General features: G+C 39.6%; 1 protein-coding gene across 2 annotated transcripts; it reads left to right on the top strand.

The window, feature by feature from the left end:
* The first annotated feature begins 204 nt into the window (after positions 1 to 204).
* Positions 205 to 18958, top strand: LOC107099131 (coiled-coil domain-containing protein 85C-A-like). Of its 2 annotated transcripts, none has more exons than XM_015397130.1 (5): positions 205 to 1018; positions 17186 to 17265; positions 18280 to 18372; positions 18443 to 18541; positions 18781 to 18958. In XM_015397130.1, exons 1-5 carry the CDS (start codon positions 373 to 375, stop codon positions 18871 to 18873), a joined length of 1011 nt encoding a protein of 336 aa, XP_015252616.1. In that variant the 5' UTR covers positions 205 to 372; the 3' UTR covers positions 18874 to 18958. The 2 variants fall into 2 exon arrangements, with proteins under 2 accessions (XP_015252616.1, XP_015252615.1); XM_015397129.1 differs by lacking the exon at positions 205 to 1018 and adding an exon at positions 2244 to 3057.
* Positions 18959 to 20933: the final 1975 nt, after the last annotated feature.

Raw genomic sequence — 20933 nt, 5'->3', positions numbered from 1 at the left:
AGGTGGCAGCAGATTGGGTATGGCCACCCCTGCCCCCCCATCTAGCTCCGCCCCTGTGTTGAAGCCCTAGGAACTACAGCTTTCCTCCTGTCTGGAATCTCCTGAACCGCCCCTCTTTATAAGGGTGCCTTCCCAGGTTCTACCTGTAGAGGCCGCTGTTTCTCACAGCAGTGCGTGTTGTCAGGCTCAGTCCGGATCAGGAGCAAACTCTGATCTGAGATGTTCGGACTTTCGGAACCGGCTGTCATTTTCTCTGCTTAATCATCTTCACTTCCTCTGGTTCTGATTCGGTTCCCTGCGCAGGATGGACCTGGGTTGTATAATAACTTAGATGTTCTAGACCTGTTGGGAGACTTTCTGCTCTTTTGGGACATGGAGGACCTGATCCGGCTCCCAGACCAGGACCTACAGAGGTTCGGTAAGGAGGACCTGATCCGAACGCTGCGGGCTCTGCAGAACCGCAACAAGGACCTGATGCTGGAGCATGGGAAACTGATGAAGGAGGTGAACCGCAGCCTGCAGGTCCACCTCCAGGAGATCCGGAGCCTGAAGGAGGTGAACCAGAAGCTGCAGGAGGATAACCAGGAGCTGCGGGAGCTCTGCTGCTTCCTGGACGACGACCGACAGAAGGACAGGAAGGTGTCCCGGGAGTGGCAGCGCTTCGGCCGCTACACGGCCGGCGTGCTGTGGAGGGAGCTGGGGCTGTACCAGCAGAAGCTGACCGAGCTGGAGGCCGGGCAGGAGGCGCTGAGGGCGGAGAACTCCGAGCTGAAGGAGATCGTCCTCATGTTGGACGAGGAGAGGAACGGAGCGGGCTCCCGGAGCTCCATCGACAGCCAGTCCAGCCTGAGCGGGCCGGTGCCGCCCCGGGACGGAGGGGACGGGAGCAGCGGGGGGAGTCCGGACCACCATCCCCCCTACCTGAAGGGCTGTGGGGGGAAGACAGGCCCTCTGAGGAGGTCCATGGATGATCTGTCAGTGCACAGAGGTTCTGCACTCAATACAGAGTTCAGATCAGGTAAAATGGGACATGACTGCTGCTCATTACAAAGTTCCTTTACTTTTCAATAATTATAAATAGTGATAGATTTTACCATTTTACCATGGGTGGTTCTAAACAGGGGCCAATTGGGGCCAGTGCCCCTGTAGATCATGTCCTGGCCCTTGTTGTGGCCCCTGTACTAAAGACATAATACTAAGAGAAATTCTAATGATGATATGCGCTGGAGCAGGATGGTTTCTNCATATATTTAAACATCCGTGCTTTCTAAATAAAAGGTATATTTGATATCGTTTGAAATCTGGGGCGTCAATCTTTTCCATCGTCATTACTTACCTACTTATATCAATAAACATTCTGCATAAAATTGTTATTTACAAGCACTAATATCTACATAAATTGATTATTTGATACGTTTTTATTAAAATTGACTCCTAGGTGACTTGCAGAGACACCTCATCTTCTCTTTATCCCATATAACACAAAATCTAGTTCTGAAAAAAGCATGAATTCTGTATTTATCATCTTTGATTTTAGTATATTGATTTGTATAATTAACCACAAAAAATTTAAATGTTTTGAATATTCATGCTTGAGAGTATTACTGCTGCCACCATCTGTATTAAGGGTTTGTTATCCTCCCAGCAGCAGTGTGTCGCAGTGAGCTTGACGCAGACATTTTTGAGTTATGCAAAATTTTGAAGCGTGGTCTGCGCTATTTTATGAACTAACTGTGGGTCTAGATAGGGCCGAGGCGGTGAGGAAGAGGGGAAAGTTTGTCCGACAAGGGAGGGACATGAAGGCGAAAAAGAGCGTGGATTCAGGTGGAAAAAGGGTTGTGCACCGTGCTCTCCTAGTCCAACTTCACGAGTTGTTTTCTGCAATTGCGGTCATAAAAACAAAATAAGTCGGCCTCCTGTCTGCGGCATTGTCTGCAGTCACCTGTCATTTGGGAGAGGTGTTCTTTGTGTTCACTGACACCTACACAGACAACCTAGTTTCAAAGTATAAATCAGCCTTTAGATGGGAAAAACTGTAGAGGTGGCAGCAGATTGGGTATGGCCACCCCTGCCCCCCCATCTAGCTCCGCCCCTGTGTTGAAGCCCTAGGAACTACAGCTTTCCTCCTGTCTGGAATCTCCTGAACCGCCCCTCTTTATAAGGGTGCCTTCCCAGGTTCTACCTGTAGAGGCCGCTGTTTCTCACAGCAGTGCGTGTTGTCAGGCTCAGTCCGGATCAGGAGCAAACTCTGATCTGAGATGTTCGGACTTTCGGAACCGGCTGTCATTTTCTCTGCTTAATCATCTTCACTTCCTCTGGTTCTGATTCGGTTCCCTGCGCAGGATGGACCTGGGTTGTATAATAACTTAGATGTTCTAGACCTGTTGGGAGACTTTCTGCTCTTTTGGGACATGGAGGACCTGATCCGGCTCCCAGACCAGGACCTACAGAGGTTCGGTAAGGAGGACCTGATCCGAACGCTGCGGGCTCTGCAGAACCGCAACAAGGACCTGATGCTGGAGCATGGGAAACTGATGAAGGAGGTGAACCGCAGCCTGCAGGTCCACCTCCAGGAGATCCGGAGCCTGAAGGAGGTGAACCAGAAGCTGCAGGAGGATAACCAGGAGCTGCGGGAGCTCTGCTGCTTCCTGGACGACGACCGACAGAAGGACAGGAAGGTGTCCCGGGAGTGGCAGCGCTTCGGCCGCTACACGGCCGGCGTGCTGTGGAGGGAGCTGGGGCTGTACCAGCAGAAGCTGACCGAGCTGGAGGCCGGGCAGGAGGCGCTGAGGGCGGAGAACTCCGAGCTGAAGGAGATCGTCCTCATGTTGGACGAGGAGAGGAACGGAGCGGGCTCCCGGAGCTCCATCGACAGCCAGTCCAGCCTGAGCGGGCCGGTGCCGCCCCGGGACGGAGGGGACGGGAGCAGCGGGGGGAGTCCGGACCACCATCCCCCCTACCTGAAGGGCTGTGGGGGGAAGGCAGGCCCTCTGAGGAGGTCCATGGATGATCTGTCAGTGCACAGAGGTTCTGCACTCAATACAGAGTTCAGATCAGGTAAAATGGGACATGACTGCTGCTCATTACAAAGTTCCTTTACTTTTCAATAATTATAAATAGTGATAGATTTTACCATTTTACCATGGGTGGTTCTAAACAGGGGCCAATTGGGGCCAGTGCCCCTGTAGATCATGTCCTGGCCCTTGTTGTGGCCCCTGTACTAAAGACATAATACTAAGAGAAATTCTAATGATGATATGCGCTGGAGCAGGATGGTTTCTGTTAGGTCCTTTGGATCTATTTAATTTTTTTCTTTAAAAAAATTCAGTTTTACCAATTATTTAAAAGCAATAAGGTGATAGCTTCAGTGATATTGAGATAGGATCCCAGTTTTCATCTGTCGTTTTTTTTTTTCAAAACAAATAAAAAAAATACTCAAACTTTTACAGCTGAATTTATCAGTTTTTATTGAGTTCTAATTCTTATTTCATAGAAAACTATAATTTTAACTTAAATTAAGTTAAAAATATATAAAATTCCTAAATGATGAAAGTATATTGACCTATTCCAAATAATACCTTTATTTGATTTTTAAAAAAATATTTATATACTTAAAATTTCTTGAGTTGCTTTTTTATTTTGATTTTAACGATAATCCGAATGAACATTTTTGAGCCAAAAATAAATATTTTCAGTTAAACCTAATTGAAGAAATTTCCCTTCAAGCAGCTCTTTTAATATATTTGAATACCTTGCCCCTTTATTTTGCTTCATGCTTTTCTGTGCCCCCACACGCTGACCCCCCCTTCAGCCCCCTGGAACATTTGGTGTAGAACCGCCACTGTCTGTCATAAAGAAACGTTTCTTTAAAGGAATAGTACACCCAAAACATGATTAGCCTTGATTTTCTACTCACCCCCTTCTGAACAACACTCTGGAGTACTTTTTTGATATCTCAAATGCATCTGGAGATCTGTGAGGCTTCTTGCTGTCTGCTGAAATTGAAATAATGGAGGTCTATGGCGCCCGAGGCAGAAAGGTCCATAAAAGTCCACAAAAAACGTGTCAATATTCCTCCATACTGCTCGTCCAATGTATTCCAAGTGTCCTGAGTGGGTAGCGTCCATAATTTACTCGAAACAAAGTCATTTAGAATGTTTTTAGAGCATAAACAGTAGTGTATAGGATTTCCTAAAAGCGCGCGCCTGCGCGTTCACGAGTCTACGGAAACCGCGGCAGACCAAACCAGATGAAAGTGCGCATTCTGCGTCTGCTCTGCCGATAATGCAAGCGTAGAAGAAGAAATGTGCTGTTTACCTGTGCAAAGAAAGAAACAACGAAAGAAAAATGTCTGAGGACTTCAGTGTTGAGGAAGAGCATGAGTTCTTTGCCGAGCTGAATGCGCACTTTCATCTGGTTTGGTCTGCCGCGGTTTCCGTAGACTCGTGAACGAGCTTTCAGGAAATCCTATACACTACTGTTTATGCTCTAAAAACATTCTAAATGACTTCGTTTCGAGTAAATTATGGACGCTACCCACTCAGGACACTTGGAATACATTGGACGAGCAGTATGGAGGAATATTGACACATCTTTTGTGGACTTTTATGGACCTTTCTGCCTCGGGCGCCATAGACCTCCATTATTTGAATGTCAGCAGACAGCAAGAAGCCTCCCAGATCTCCAGATGCATTTGAGATATCAAAAAAGTACTCCAGAGTGTTGTTCAGCATGGGGGTGAGTAGAAAATGAAGGCTAATCATGTTTTGGGTGTACTATTCCTTTAAGACCACATTACTAATCATGCAGCCATGGGGAGAAGAACTACTAATGCACAGCAGTAGACAGGGGCGGAGGTAGATGTGGGTGGCCATTGCCACCCTCAGCCAATCAGTGGCCACCCCTACCTTTTTTTTTTGCCCACAGTGGCATCAGTAATACTCTCAAAGGGGATTGTTCAAACTTATTAAACATTTGAATTTTTCATATATTAACAACTGCTTGACAACAAAAACGATGTGTTTATGCACATAAAAATACTAACATTAAAGTTGATATATACAGAATTCATGCTCTTTTAAGAACGATATTTTTGTTTTATATGAAGTAAAAAGAAAATTAAGTCATATAGGAGTCATCAGTGAAATCATCAATAAATAACTACTTCAATAATAACTTGAAAATCCATTTAATGTAGGTATTAGTACATATAAATATATTTTTTATGCAGAAGAATTTTTGGTAATGCAATGGAGAAGATGTTCGCCCCAGAAATTTTGTCCTCTACACTTTTAATTAATCACCACATTTGTTTAAATATATGCATCTATTTGTTAGGAAAGGCTGTAGGAAAGTATAGTTAGTCTTTATTTACAAAATATGGATGTTGTGGTTGTTCCTGTTGGAACAGTGTAGATGGACCCTGAGGTTCTGACACCTATTAGCTTTCATCCATTGGTTATTGCCTTGCCATGCTTATTAACATTTTCTGGCTACGCCTCTGGCAGTAGACAGTCACTGACATCTTCTGCAAGGATGCCAAAAAATGCTGACTGTTCACATTATCTGGGCATCTTAAGGAGATGTTCAGGCTGCATGCTCTGGGAGCCGGGGTAGCGCGCCTCCACTACATCTTACAAACAAAACAGTTGCTTGGTCCACAGATAATCTGTCTAATTTCTCTTTTGAAGCTTTAAAACCCTGATCTTTTCCATGTCATCATTTGGATCTACAGTAGGCAGCTCTTTCATCAGCAGTGGGAAGTGAAGGCCTGCTCGAAGTTTAGCTCATGTTGAGGAGAATTTAAATGTTGGTTGCAGATATCAGTTATCACCATTATATTGTCCCAATTTAAGAGTGTGGAAGCCAACAAACTCCACTAGGTTGTTTCTGAATTTACATGGAGGGCAAAAATAGTATCCTTTAAATTACTATAGAGATGCACAATATAATGCAAATTTTATCGCAATAGCAAAACTCAGTATTCAATTTAATTAAATTCCGTTTATTTATAAAGCGCCAATTCACAATCCATGTCATCTCAAGGCACTTTAAAGAGACAGTTCAACCAGATCATACAGTCAAACTGATTCAAAGTTTTCTACCTAAGGAACACCAGTTGATTGCATCAACTCATTGACTCAAAGGCAATTCCTCACACCAAGCATGCTTGTAGCGACGGTGGAGAGGAAAACCTCCCTTTTATCAGGAAGAAACTTCCAGCAGAACCAGACTCAGTGTGAGTGGCCATCTAACGAGGCTGACTGAGGTTCAAGGAGACAGAAGCAGAGATGCAAAATGCAACTGCCAACCAGCTCCACAGGCAGCCCTGTCCAGGAAACACACAGCCCGGCAGACAAGCTCCAAGCCAGCTCCCACCTCAGAAGATGAAAGAGAGCACATCCAGTTAGTCACAGTCAGAGAAACAGGACTACACTGAAAAAATGGCAGAGCTCCAACATCTATATGGACAGGTGTTGATGGCAGCATCACAGCTGATATTTCTCTCCAGGATGGTGTCACAGCCTAACAGGAACAGACCAGATTAAGCTACTATGATCAGAAAAAGCAGAGGGAGCATAACACGAGAGATTGGACTAAAGTATGCATATCGCTAAGAACTGAAATGCATTTTACCTAATGAGCTACACACCATGCATGTAGGATCTGTATGTCTATGATATTTTAAGTTAAAATTGATGTTTAATCCAGCATAAATAGTTTTAGAAGGTAAAAAGATGGAAAGGTGGTTAGAACACCATGAAGATAAAACTTTGAGGTTTTCTATGAACCCAAAGCAAAATGACCAAAAATGGTTTTAATTCTTTCTTTACATTTATTGCAAATTATATCATTATCACAATATGAACACATATTATGTGTCTTTCCTAATATCATGCTGTCCTATTTTTTTTCCCATCCACTGTACATTAATTACAATTTTGGATTTATTGTTTTTTTTGTAGTGCTGAGGGACAAACTCCATACCAAATTGTTTGGATGAAACAATCCTTGCAAAAGAATCCCTGATCAAATGTTGAGTACATATACTGCACATTCAGATGGGCCCAATTTTTCTAATAAAGATGTTTTTATTGGACTAATAATAATATAACTTTCTAAATAAATGAAATTTGGCATTTTATCAGATGTGAGGCATTATGACCAAAGTTAAGAGAGCTAAACCCTTTAGTTATTTAATATGGTGTTGAATGAGTTGATTTATTATGTATAAATATCCCTTTTTATCAGAGTTACTGATAGAAATGTATTTTTCTATTTTAGTTCTCAATCTTAAGTGATTATCCAGGAATAAAGAGCAGGTGATAAGAGAAGAACTTTAGAGGCAGATGGTCTCTGCCATCCTGCTTGATCTTCCACTGTCTGGTCGACACAGATGGTCCCGGCGTGATTACCTTGTCAGGTCTAATGAGGATTTAGCACCTTAGCTGTGACAGCACGAGACAGAGCACAGATGGAGGATCAGTCACTGTGGAGATGCAAGTCAGGAGTTTTCTTACTTCTGCTCGAATACTCACAGATTGCAGAATACCAACAAGCTTAGGAGCTTAGACTGCTCCTGCCCAGAGCCTCCATCTTGTTTGGATACAAAACAACCGTCCTCACCTTAATTAATCACATCATTATTCATCGATTATTGAAATGATCATCAACTAATTTATTAATAGATTAATCGTTAAATGGAGACTAGAGACTGTAAAATATGCTTTTAGTTGACAGAGCAGTAATTATATCAAAAATTGTAAACAAAAAATAAAAACATTTTGCATTTAAGATAAAAAAAAATGTTTTCGTCTGTTGCAGTCCTAGAACCCAATATGAACAGAAGTACAAATTTCAACACTTTTTTTCTATGTGGCTGTAGTTATTTCATCCAAACATTGACCAACACACATCATACTGAGATGCTTTTACTTTGAAGTTTTAGAGTAGGCATCCTCACTGTCCTGCAGGTTTTAAAGATTTCCCTGCTTCTTCACAGCTGATTTTCATTGATTGATGATTAACAGGCTTTTGCTGAACTGCAATCATCAGAATCAGCTGTGCTAAAGCAGGGAAACCTATAAAAACCTGCAGGACAGCGTCCCTTGAGGTCTGACTTTGGGGATTCCTACTTGAGAGTGTTTTGGGGTTAGCTTTGTGACAGTGATAAAATAGCTAAAGCTAAAACATTGCAGAGCTGAAAGCTGTGCGAAGAATAAAATGTTATTTAATACCCTAAATGATAAATCAGGAGTCGTTATATGTTTTTAAGATAGATAAATAACAGCAGGTTCAGAACTTTTGTACAGTTTTGCATTTAAAGGTTTGCTTTTTTTTTTTTAAAACTGCCAGTTCCTATCATCACCGCTTGGAAGCACAAAGAAATCGTTTGTGTGGTTAAATTCTCCCTCAAAGGGGTTTATTGTAGAAAAGCTACTTGGTGATATCTCCCCACATTCCAGAGCTACAGATCCCCAGAATCCCTGTGGGGAAAAAAAAAAACTCTGACGATGAAATGATAAAGAAGCATTGTTTTAACCAACCTGAGAGGAAAAAATCCACCTGCCTGAATGAGCCTGGTGAGGTGGTTAAACAGGCCAAATGAGCAATTAACACTGAGGAACATGAGCATAGAACAGATAAATCATTGATGCTTTGTATTGTGCATATCCAGCATTCTGTGGGGCTTTCAGGGTCTGTTTGTGCTGAGTTTGAGTTTTTCCTTCTGCCTCCTCTTCATTGCTTGAGTTTCTTACAGCACCGCCAGGAATGTGGAGGTTTTTATTCAAGGTGATTAATCTTCTTCTAGAATTCCTGCTGTCATATATTTACAGCGCTGGGGAGTATTTCCATTTTACTCTGATAGCCCAGGAGGAGTAAAATAATATGGAAATGTACTGCAGCAATATCTGATTCAGCTCAGTCCATTGCAGCAGACTTCCACTCATTTTTATTTATTTAGTTGAAGGCAGACTAATCCAAGTTAATTTAAAGGTTAGTTTCAAAATAGAGGAATTCTGTTTGGTTCTGTTTACATCATTTTGGTCAAATGCATTTGGTTTTTGTCCAATTTGATTCACTCCAGGTCTATTGCAGTTTAATCTGTTCAACTAAATGAGCTTTTTCAGTTCATTTCATTTCAGTATAATTTAGTGCATTTCTATTTAATTAAAGGGTGGTTTGACTTTTTTCCATCCATTATCTGACACACTTGTCCCAATTGGGGTTGCGAGGGGTGCTGGTGCCTATCTCTAGCTGTCTACGGGCGAGAGGCAGGGTACACCCTGGACAGGTCGCTAGTCCATCGCAGGGCAACACAAAGGACAAACAACCATTCACACACACCCCTAAGGACAATTAAGGGAGAAGCCAATTAACCTAACAGTCATATTTTTGGACTGTGGGAGGAAGCCAGGGTACCCGGAGAGAACCCACACATGCTCAGGGAGAACATGCAAACTCCATGCAGAAAGACCCGGGCCAGGAATCAAACCCAGAACCTTTTTGCTGCAATGCAGTAGTGCTACCCACTGCTCCATTGAGCAGCCCTGACTTTTCAATTTAACTTTATTCAGTTCACTTGAAACGCATTTTGTTTAATTTTGTTTCAAAACAATTCCGTTTTTGGTTTCAGTTCAGTTGATTTAAAAAAAATTAAATTTAGTTAATTCGATGTATTTAGTTCAGCTGAATGTTGTTTAGTTTGTTTCATTTTAGTTAATTCATTTAAAAATAATTTACTTCCACTCATTAAATATTTCTTTGCAGTTATGTTTGTCTTAATTAGGTTTAATCCAGTTTAGTTAAGTAGACTTAGATTTACCTTAATTTTGGTTTAGTATTTTTCCTATAGAGCTAATTCACCTAAATGGTATTTCAAAGTATTTTGACATGGAAAATAGGCCATTTAATTATTATTGAACTCCAGGTTATTCAGGTTTGCTTTGAAGTGAAAGATAACAGCAAGTTCCTTTACTTGTGTAAATGAATGCTATCCAGAGTAACTGTTGTCTTTGCCTTCTCTAAGTTATAGCAAACCCAGGATAGAGATGAACCTGTTTGACATCCTAAGCAAATCAACTTAAAATCAATCCAAATTTAACAATCTATTAGTTCGCTTTAGCTGTAAAATGCAACTGAAGGTGGCACAGCTTCCGTAGTACCATGAAGCAGAGCTTCTCTTTCTTTCCCAGTGATGTGGTGGTATTTTTTTTCCCAGTTGGCCTCTTTCCCGAACATTTGTGTTTTTTTTTGTCTCCCTTTGCCCTGGCCATCTGTCTCCCGGCATTATGTGTTAGACAATGAGGGATGCCGTTCTTCAAAGACTGGCTGTGTAAAGCTTCCCATAACCTCCCCCCCTTCCCAGTCCTCTCTGTCCCATCCTCTGTGGAACCATAGGGGTTAGAGTTCGCCCTCCCCTAGTCAGAATAAGATTTTATGGGGCCCCCGCCTAGGATGATGTCTGTTTTATCAGTTCAGATGCAGAGTTGTGAACTAACAGGGCCAGGAATACACTCAGCTGGGATGTTTTAGCCATAAACGGGGGTTAAACTGGGGTTTATGGGGAGGAGGGGGTCTTTCTGGTGAGGCCGGGGCAAAAGAGATGCAGCTAGAGAAAAGCCACCAGGGCCAGGTGCTTCTTAAGAGAGAAACCTACAAATTTCAGCACAGTTCCTGCAAAGATTTATGGCAAAACTACTCCTCGTTTAATGTACGACATAACTGAGTCATCTGCAAACAAAATATATTTATTTTAAATTTAAAAATATATTTTTTAACCAGTTATTATTATTCAGTTTAACGAGTAATTTTTCTCATTTTAAAAATATGTTATTCAGAACAGAGACAGAAGTTCAGGACATGTCGTTAAGAAAAAAACCCCATTAAGCTAACAATGAGGAAAAAGTTAATAGAGTGTAGGATTTTTTCTGTAATGTCTTTTGGCTGTTATCCCTTGTTTGATTTGAGAGATAAGTATCCCAAAATAAGGATTTTATTTCATCCATTGTTTTTGTTTTTGTTTTTTGTCACTAGGGGTGTCCCAATTCAGCTTTTTATTCTGCAGTACAGCTTTGATGATTGCCCAATCAAATACTCCGATATCAACATAAATCATGTATACTTTTCTTACTTATTTTGCATTGTGTAACGTTAGAAAAGGTTTGATCATGTGATATTACTCAGAGAACACCAGATGACAACATTAGGTATGGGAACAAATGTTCCCTTTAGTATTAACAAATGGCTAACATAAACTTTAAAGTGGATTGTTTTTATCTAGTATTTTAGATGCAGCCCAATAAATTCCAGTTTCGTTTTTTTAGTGATGTCTTAGAGATTTCCGATATATCAATATGAGATTTGGCTAGTCCTGTTAGCAACACTGGTGCACATAAATTGTCTTGAGTGAAGGTTGTTTTTCTAGTTTTAGACATGTTTACATTTTTACTAGAGTTAAAAATATTTTATACATTGAGTTTCTCCCATTTTTTTTTTATCCTTGGTTATTTCCAGTTTTGCTTAGAGCTCCAGTCCCTCAGTACAATAATGCCATTTTCTAGTTGTTGTTTGTTTATTTCCTGGTGGATTCTTAATCAATCATCTACAAATCAGTACCGTTAAAATGTTTTACTGTGTAGGGGATATTCAAGTATCGGCTGAAAAGAGGTGTAACCTTATTAACGGTTCTGCCAGCGCGTCTATCTTTCTCTCTCTTCAACTTAAACTTTAGGTGCTTATTCAAACAACTAAATTCATGCTTTAGGTTTAAGGAAAAGTCTGAAGGAGAAAAATCTCCTCAATTTCAGTGCTTCTCTCAAGAGATGCATCAGATGGTTTCATCTGGAGCAGACTGAGGATAATCACGGAATCTTTCTTCATAAATCATAGCTTCTTGGTACACATCCATCGATTGTTTTTCACTAGTAGTCATATGGCTAGAGGCAGGGTTCACAAAGAGAGACAAAACACCAAAATCTCTGCTTCTATCTCCTTGAACCCCAGTCGGCCTCAGCAGATGGCAGCTCACACTGAGCCTGGTTCTGCTGAAGGTTTCTTCCTGTTAAAAGGGAGTTTTTCCTCTCCACTGTCGCTAAAAGCATGCTCAGTGTGGGGGATTGCATTTGAGTCAATGCAATCAACTGGTTTTCCTTAGATAGAATACTTTGAATCAATTTGACTGATGGTCTGGTTGAAAAGTGCCTTGAGATGACATGTGTCGTGAATTGGCGCTATATAAATAAACTGAATTGAAATTGAAAAAAATTGAAATCGAAAAAAAGACAGGAAACACACTTATGCATTAGTGCAACTCAAATTAATTGGTTAATCATCATGTTCAATGGGAAACATGCAAACTTCATGCATAAAGACCTCTGAGTGGGATTTGAACTAAAGAAATTCTTGTTGCAAGGCAGCGGAGGCAGACACTGCAAAAGATACCCGTGCAAAAATTCAAATAAACATTGAAATATTTTCTGCAATAAAAGCGAGGAATACAGTCATTTTAAAAGATTGATGAGTTTAAAACTAACAGAACACAGTTTATTTTAAGAAATAATTTCTTCTCTAAATAGGTCTTGACATTTTTTTTTTTATTCTAAGAAACCTTAATCTCATGATAAAAATCCTCGTGCAACTATCTTAATGTGTGATAATGTTTCCAAAATGTTAATATTCCAGGTGGCCCATTCGGTTACAGAGATGAACTGTGTCAAAAATCAGCCACTACCAGTTTAACCAGTCCAAACATGTTTACAGGCTGGGGAGTTAAACCACTCGTTCATCATTTTAAATCCACTTAATCTGTCCGTTAAACCAATAATATGTTTTGCTTTAATATTGCTCTTGTTTTCCAACAGTTAGTTAGATTTATTTGATTTTTTTGATCGCATGGTTGGATTTAGAAACAAACCTTGTGGCTTTTCTGAAACCGCTGTTCTCAAAGAGATTTCATAGTTTAGCTCCATGGTTTATTTTATATTTTAAAGATTAAGGAGGAAACATTGCACCCAGATCATTGGGCAAGATTGTACAATAATGGGCTCACAAAAAAATTACATTTTCCAATATTTCAAAGAAAATTGAGAATTCCTCTATTCTGTTTATGAATAGCTTTTCAACTGTTTTTACTCACAGATTAAATTAAATCTCTAAACATCTCTGTTCAGTAAATAAATGTTTTCCAGCTGAGTTGAGTAAGTTTTTCCTATTGGATGCAGTAGGCGGAGTCAGAAAATATTCAAAGGGTGGCCAGGCAGGGTCCAATGTAAACGGCAGGGTGGCTGAAAACCAATAGGAGACTAAACCAGTTCAGGGTTGATCTATGCTGTACCAACAGGAAAATAAACGTGCATAACATCCAAATTATCAAAAAAAATAATTTTTATTAAGACCTTGCTTATTAATATAGACACTGATTTATTAACGTATGCTGTATAAATTAATCACCATATAACCATCAATAGAATTAATCATATGCATTAAATAGTTTGAGCTTTTGTTCTTTAATTACATTGAAGACTCTTAGATGACCTGCTGAGACGTATAACTTTCCTTTCTCCCCATAAATACTAGTTCTGAAAGGAGATTTCTGTATTTGTCATGTTTAATGTTAGATAGTTTCAGTTTATGGTTGCTATAGTAACAATTGGAATTTTAAATAAGAGTAATTAGTAAATTAACTGGTGCCACCCCCTGGTTTACAGGAGAACTGCACATTCCAGGGCTGGTAAATTGTGCTAACATAAGAACAAGAAATCAACTGGTTAGGGACGGCCATGAGGGTGGCTTTTTTAGAAGTGTTTAAATAGCATGTTAGTTACTTAAGAAAACATTGAATCTGAACTTTTGAGCAGTTTTAACTCGACTGTCCAATGTTGACATTATGTCCTAAAACATCCTGCTAAAACAAATAACTTAGATTATATATTTTCAACTGTTTTTTACCAATATTGTATTTTTTTTTATCCTATCAGATGTATGATAAATATTGTTAGTATTTAAACATACATACATTTGTGTATTTGTATGATGTGAGACATTATCAGCCTGTTTTCATCCATTCTGACAGAACTTTAAGCTTCAGATACTTTGACATTTAACCTCCATCTTACATTTGAATAGTTGACCAAAAACACCAGGGGCTTTAATTAAATTTAACATGAGACTATTATTCATTGTTGCTGCACCAGCTGCCATGCAGTGATGGAAGTCTTCTGCTTTAAAGGGAAAGTGAAGCAGGTTAAAAACGAGGTTGCGTCTTTATGAGGAGACACATTGGCTCCGGAAGGCTAACTGGATCTGTGCTGACCGTCTGTAATTGAAGGATGCCCTCTGTTTTATTTTGTCAGCACTGTCTGGTCTGGTGTTTGCACGTGAGGTCAGCAGTTTCTCTGCAGCAGTGACTTTGACTACATCTCCCAGGATGTTAGCTGTGATTGTATACAGGGGAACAAATCAACAACCTGATGATACCTCAGCCCAGCGCACAACCAACCCTGCTCATCCAATCTGAAACTAATCTGCTAAAGACTGAATGAGTTATTTTGTTTTTCTGTTCCAGGAGTTACCAGCACCGAGCCAGGCCTCTCACGTAATTCACTCCTGTCGTGCTTGATGAAAATAGATTTATGAAAGTCTGTTTACATGGCAAGAATTGAATTGTGGCATCATGTTACTGCAAAGTGGGTGTGGAACCATATTGCATTTTCCCAGATAAATCTGCAGTCTCAGCTGATGTTTGTGTTCAGAACAGCTTTCAGTGACTCCAGGAAAAAGTCTCTCTGCTGCAAATCAGTTGGTCAGAACAGGCTGATGATGTGAGCTTTTCTTCAGGCCACGTTATATAGCAGTGTTGACGTTCTCATTTTAATACTGCAGACCTAAATGTATTCCTTTGGAATCTTCCATTATATTCAACTCTGGGATTTGATCGTCTCTGCTGAGGAAAAAATGATTCTGTAAACATAGGGTGGAGGTTGATTTAGGACCCAAATGCAGAGATGAGGCAGGCAGAGGTGAGTTCTTGCAGGTTTAATGAAGTCAGACAGGCAACAGAAACAACATCCAAGAACAAAATACAGGAAATCAAAAACCAGGAGACTTGAGGGGAAAACACATATAAGGTAGCCAAGTAACAACGAGAAACCAGCAATGATGACCTGCAGAGGAGGCATATATATTGGAAACAGAACAAAGAATGGGCTAATGAGCTAATGTGGAGCAGGTGTGGATAGAAGTAACTAGAAGGGAGCCAAGTAGAAAGGAGACTAGCACAAGGGGGAAACAGAGAATAACTCAAGAAATGCAACCCAGCTTGAAAATAGAATAGAATAGAAAATCCCTTTATTGTCCCACAATGGGGAAATTCTGGTGTTTACAGCAGCAAAAAGATTACCGGTATATAAAAAATTGTCACATAAAGGTAAAGAGTTACAAATAAACAATAAAATACTGTACTGTAAAGGGTTTTCACAATAGAAGTTATACTGTATGCACCTGGAGAATAAATGACCAATATGCAGCTATGGACATTTTCACAGTAATGGATATTAGAAAATAGCAGCAACATCAGAGATGTGCAAAATGACAGCAGCATGATATTTAACTGACTAAGATAGAAACTGTGCAAAATCAGCATGAATGTAACAACTTATTTAGTTTTTTGGGTAGGTAGTTATAAAGTCTCAGCTGCTGGGAGGAAGGATCTGTGATAACCCTCCCTGGTGCATTTAGGGTGCAGTAGTCTGTCACTGAAGGAGCTCTCTAGCTTTGCAACAGCTTCATGCATGGGGTGGCAGACATTATCCAACAGAGATGGTAGTTAGTTTGGTTTCTTTTCACAAGATGGAAAATAAACCAGTGACCAACAAAACAGAATGAGATAAATAAGTGAAATATCAAAAATAAACTCAAAAAGAAGTCCAAAAGGGGAGAATCATAATAGACTGCCTTTATCGGGTGACACCGGGAGGGGGGACTGTGTTCTCAGGGAGATGTACAGTTGTTTGCTCTGCATCCGACATGGCTTATGGCAAACTGCACAGGGGGCTTTTCTCTTCCAATCTTTTATCAAGGCCAGTGAGCACAAATAATACCTCTATAGTCAGCCATTTAAAACAAATAGTATTTAGGTATATATATATTCTTAGTGAATAGATCTAAAAACCATACATCTTTTTATTTTGATTTCATTATTATGCACTTTTTTGAAACTATTAAAACTTTTTATTTCTTGATACAGTGTGTCATATGTGCCCAGGATCGACCTGTTCATTTAATTTACAACATTAACAATTAAAATGATTTAAAACGATCATTATGTTTTGTTCTATTACACAGAGTTTTACAAGAGCTTTTACTCAATGGTTAGTGTTAATGTACATTGTAAATGTACTTTATCATTATTTATTCTTTTTTTATATATTTAACACTCTATTGTGCTGTTGTGTTGACTATTATTATGTCTAAATGCCTTTAATCTATTCATTTCAAGTTCTTTTTTGTGCAGACGGATCCTGATTTTCAGACCAACTTTTCCTTATTCTTAAGTTAATCTTTCAGGTCAAACTTGCAGAGACTCATCCTGGAACACCCAAAGTTGCAATTACTCTTGACAGGAAAAGGATCTGTCAGACAGATATTAGCGAACAACATGTGAGTTAGCCGTGCCCTTCAGCAACAACATCATATATGGTGGCAACTCAAAAACATCTGCTTAGGATCCCAATTTTTAATTTCTAATCAAAAACATACCTTCAAAACGATTGTGGTTATGCATTTTTTATTGTAGGTGAAAGTTGATCAAACAGGTTTCATTCCCTCATTCACTGACAAACTAAGTAGATCTTTTCAGCCAGAAATTCCTCCACGTTGCTGGAAACGTGCTTCGAAATCAGCACATGCATTCGAACACTGGGGTTGGGTCCTGGTAAATACTGTGATTTTGCTCCAGGATTAGTTGGATTAACTGGAATCTCTTTTACAAAAATCAACAATGTGGTTCTCAGCTGTGTTTGCGGATCATTTTGTGTGGGTTCCAACATTTAGAAAACATGCATTATGGGAAGGAAACTGGCAGAAGATGAAGCAAAATGAGGCCTTTGGTTGTTTACACCAAGCTGGAATTAAAAAGCATCAACAAAATCAGAACTAATGTAATATGTCTGGGTTTATTTTCTAGATGTATCAGATTGCTACATAAGAGAGCTGGAAAACAAGGTGAGGATCTTGGAGGATGAAAACAAACTGCTGGTGATGCAGGTAATTCACACTTTTATTTTATAGATTATTTAATTGATGTTTTTTTCTGCAGGCCGCTTTCAAAGGGTTTTAATTATAAAGCATAATTTCATAATTAAAACACATGCATTAGTTTGTAAAGACCTGTATCATCTTTGCAGACATGACATATAACGTCAATTTGTTGTATAAATGCATCTTTTTTTATTATGGACCTATTTTCATTGGGTTGCTTTTATAGAAAACAAATCTGATTAAAGTTGTAGCTAACCAACTTTAGCTGCTCTCTTTGCTGAATTGGGGTAATTTCTGCAGGGTCAAAGTGAACCAATTAAACATCCTCTCTTGGGTAAATAGCTCTTTAGACAGTCTCGGTTAAAAAGGTGGCTTGTTTAGCTTGTTGACTGTACCACGAACCATTAGCAAAACTGATTTACTCTGAATTAATCAAATAATGATCCAATTTAAATGCAAACTTTTGTTTTATTTAACTGAACACAAAGACTTTCTGTAATGATCCTGCAGCTGATTTGAAAGTCTGCAATATTTTCTGATATAGTTTTGATTGGAGAGAAATCTTTGTTTTTACAATGGCTTGTACTTAAATCAAGCATTCTTATATTCTAACTAGGGTGCAAACAGTCATTCTTTTTGAAAAGTTGTGAAAACTTTCAGCGCCTTGTGCCGCTCAACCCAGATGTGGTCTGGGACAGGCCAACACCTCAGGCTGGGATCTGATTTCTATTGAAGAACATTATGACCTATTGATGAGACCAATCAGCTGACTGTTTCTTGCCAGTTAATGCAAACACAGCAGGTTTCCTGTTACAAGCTGCTTCATCAGATCAGCTTCTTCCTTTTAGGGTAGCTTTCTTCTTCCTGTAAGTTCTGGTACATTTTAATAAAAATCATTGTGTGTCTCTGACTTCAGTTAAGGTTATGCTTGCGGTTTCTTTCCTCTCTACTTGTTGCCAACAGTTAGACATATTTTCCTCATGTTGGGTTAAATTTTGATCCTTTCTTTGTCCTCACCAGAACCATCCTCAGAACTCCAGTGGAGAAATGTCCCCCACAGGCTTCTACCTTCCTCTGGGACAGAAACCTGAAGCTGTCGTCCATGCCATGAAGGTAAGGTCTTACGCTTACAGCTTGTGAAGAACAGCTTCATCGATACGTCATTGACTATAAGTGTGTTTAGGTGCTGGAGGTTCATGAGAAGCTGGATGGCCAGAGCTCAAGGGAACATGATGAAGACCTCAATGAGAAGGAGAAAGCCATCGTCAGGGAGATGTGCAACGTAAGATCCGTTAGATGAACATGACCTCAGATGCAAAAAAAAAAGCAAAAAAAAAATCGGATGGTATGAAGACTTGATGTAATGAAAAGCTTTGAACCTTTAGGTGTAACAAGGTTAGCGTCTCTATTCCTTGGAAAATAGTTTGATGACTTAGTGATCAATCACACCCTCTTCTCTGTGCGATTTGATTTCTACTTGCCTCCCACTGAATTCCAACAGCTGTACTTTCTGCCTGGCAGGTGGTTTGGAGAAAGCTGGGCGATGCTGCTGGCTCAAAGCTTACTGTTCGACAGCAGCTGTCAGGAAACCAGCTCCAAGGACCAGTACAGTAGCAGACAGCCCATCATCAAACCCAGAGCATAACCCTCAAAAGAAAGTAGAGGAAAATGGAGACACTTTTTTTGACTACTTAATATGCACAAAGTTTGCTCCACATGATGCTGAAACTGCTCACTGATGCCACCATGTGGAATTAAACTGTAAGTACAGTTTCAAAGGAACATTTTCAGTTCTATGCAGCAGACTGTAATCCATCCAAAGTCTTCCACATCTGGTCCATAACATCCTTATCTTCAGTGACACAAGGATACCAAGTTTTTCTCAGGCTTGAATGGATATAAAGTCTCTCCACAGAGTTTATGGTATGCATTAGCCCCCCCCCCCCCTTCTTCAACTAAGGCGTCCAGGAGGCATACTGCTCTGCAACCCTGAGTTTTATTTTTGCAAAAAAATGTCCCTCCTGTCCTTCGCCTGGAAACCCGACAGATCGTTTATTTCAGCCAGTTGCTTGGAGGATGTCATTTTTTTTTTTTAATCTTTACCCATATCTCATTACCGTAGCTGGGGGTTGGATGTAAATGGGCCATAAAATCTTAAGTTTCTCCTTTCTGCTCTTCCCGCACTAAAACATAATGGAGCGATTTATTGATAACTCATAAAGCTCTTATTCACCCACATATCTCCTGCTGTATCCTGCCATCAATTAGCAGCAACACTTCACTGGTCAGTTGCCTTTTAACACAGAAAGGAATTCATTATACGGTTGCAACTTCAAGCATTTATGCGTCTTGATATGGTGGAAAAGACTTGCTTAAACCTGAGCTTTGGAGAGTGAAAGAAAGGGAATTTCTTGTCTTTGAACTTAGCATGATTCTGTTTGCTGTTGATCTACTGTGATTTCCTTGCTTAGATATCTATAACGTTTACTGAAAATGTTCCAAACATGACAATATATCCAGCAAACAGGTTGGAGATAATAGAAAGTTGTTGTTTTATTGTATATACTGTATATTCAGTATTTACATGATCCACTCCTAAATATGGCCTTTTGTCAAAAGGAACTACTTTTAATGCACTAATTCAAGGTGTAGCTAAAAAAGAGGGCCAGTTAGCGTACTCGATTAAAGACGACTCAAACCAGATGCAAAACGAGCATTCCCCCTTCAAGTCTCAAGTGTACAAGTGCCATGGTTAAAAGACAAAAACAGAATCACATCATCTGCAAACGTCATGAACTTTGTCAGCCCTGCTGCTGCTTTTCTAGCCGTCTTGGCACAATGTTAGACATTTTCATGCTGTATTAAACAGAAATGGATGAAGGTTATCGTCTACATACCAAGTTATTTGAAGTCATCTGCTACATCTGAGAAACCGGAAAGGGTATTTGCTAAAAAAAACAAAAACTCTTTCTTGGACTTTTGCTTAGAAACAGCTGAGATACAAAGTTTTTCAGTGTTTTACAATGTTTGCAATTTTAAGGGAAATCTACATTGAACGCACTTAGGGTGTAAAGTTGACAAGCATTGCCAAGACAACCGAAAGGCCTCCTGATCCAAGATGTTCCCAAACCACCTGGATTTGCTTCAGAACCTTCATCCTGATCTTTGAATCAGATTCCTGTGCAACCTCAGATACAGATGCTTTACATCCAGCCTGTGCTGATAGAAGATCCTCTTCATTTAGATAAGAAATCATTGGATCATTTGTTTTTTAATGTATCCTGCCGGTGATGAACTGTGCGCACTATGTGTTGCCTTCATGTCAGGAGTAGATGCGCTGCCTTACTGTGGATTTTATAGCATATATTTCGGTTGAATAAATGGCGTTCCGTTAGATTTAAAATCTGGTTGTCAAACATCTTCAGTGTTTCAGTGACTTTTTTGTTTAAAAAAATGTACCAGTTTGATTAAAGTTTATTAGCCTGAGGTAAACATTTGTTTATTAGTAAAAAAAACTGAAAACAAATTTTTGTGAGAGCACATTTTTCTGCACGAACTGAAGGAAAAATTTAAATCGTATGTAGCTTCGGATATATTTTAGCAAACCTGTTATTTCTGAAAGCAATAAAAAAAATTAAAATACTTTTAGATGGATTTTAAAGATATTTTCCTTT

Source organism: Cyprinodon variegatus, unplaced genomic scaffold (assembly GCF_000732505.1).
Source record: "Cyprinodon variegatus isolate N-32 unplaced genomic scaffold, C_variegatus-1.0 Scaffold838, whole genome shotgun sequence".
Classification (NCBI taxonomy): domain Eukaryota; kingdom Metazoa; phylum Chordata; class Actinopteri; order Cyprinodontiformes; family Cyprinodontidae; genus Cyprinodon; species Cyprinodon variegatus.
Note: the sequence above shows the minus strand (reverse complement) of the source record. Positions and strands in the feature narration are given on the sequence as shown.

What these genes read in the sequence shown, in the direction of transcription:
- LOC107099131 (XM_015397130.1), top strand. Translation starts at nt 373, where the DNA reads ATGGAGGACCTGATCCGGCTCCCAGACCAGGACCTACAGAGGTTCGGT. An exon ending in CAATACAGAGTTCAGATCAG is followed by an intron (nt 1,019 to 17,185) that starts GTAAAATGGGAC and finishes TTTATTTTCTAG; the next exon opens with ATGTATCAGATTGCTACATA. An exon ending in CTGTCGTCCATGCCATGAAG is followed by an intron (nt 18,373 to 18,442) that starts GTAAGGTCTTAC and finishes AAGTGTGTTTAG; the next exon opens with GTGCTGGAGGTTCATGAGAA.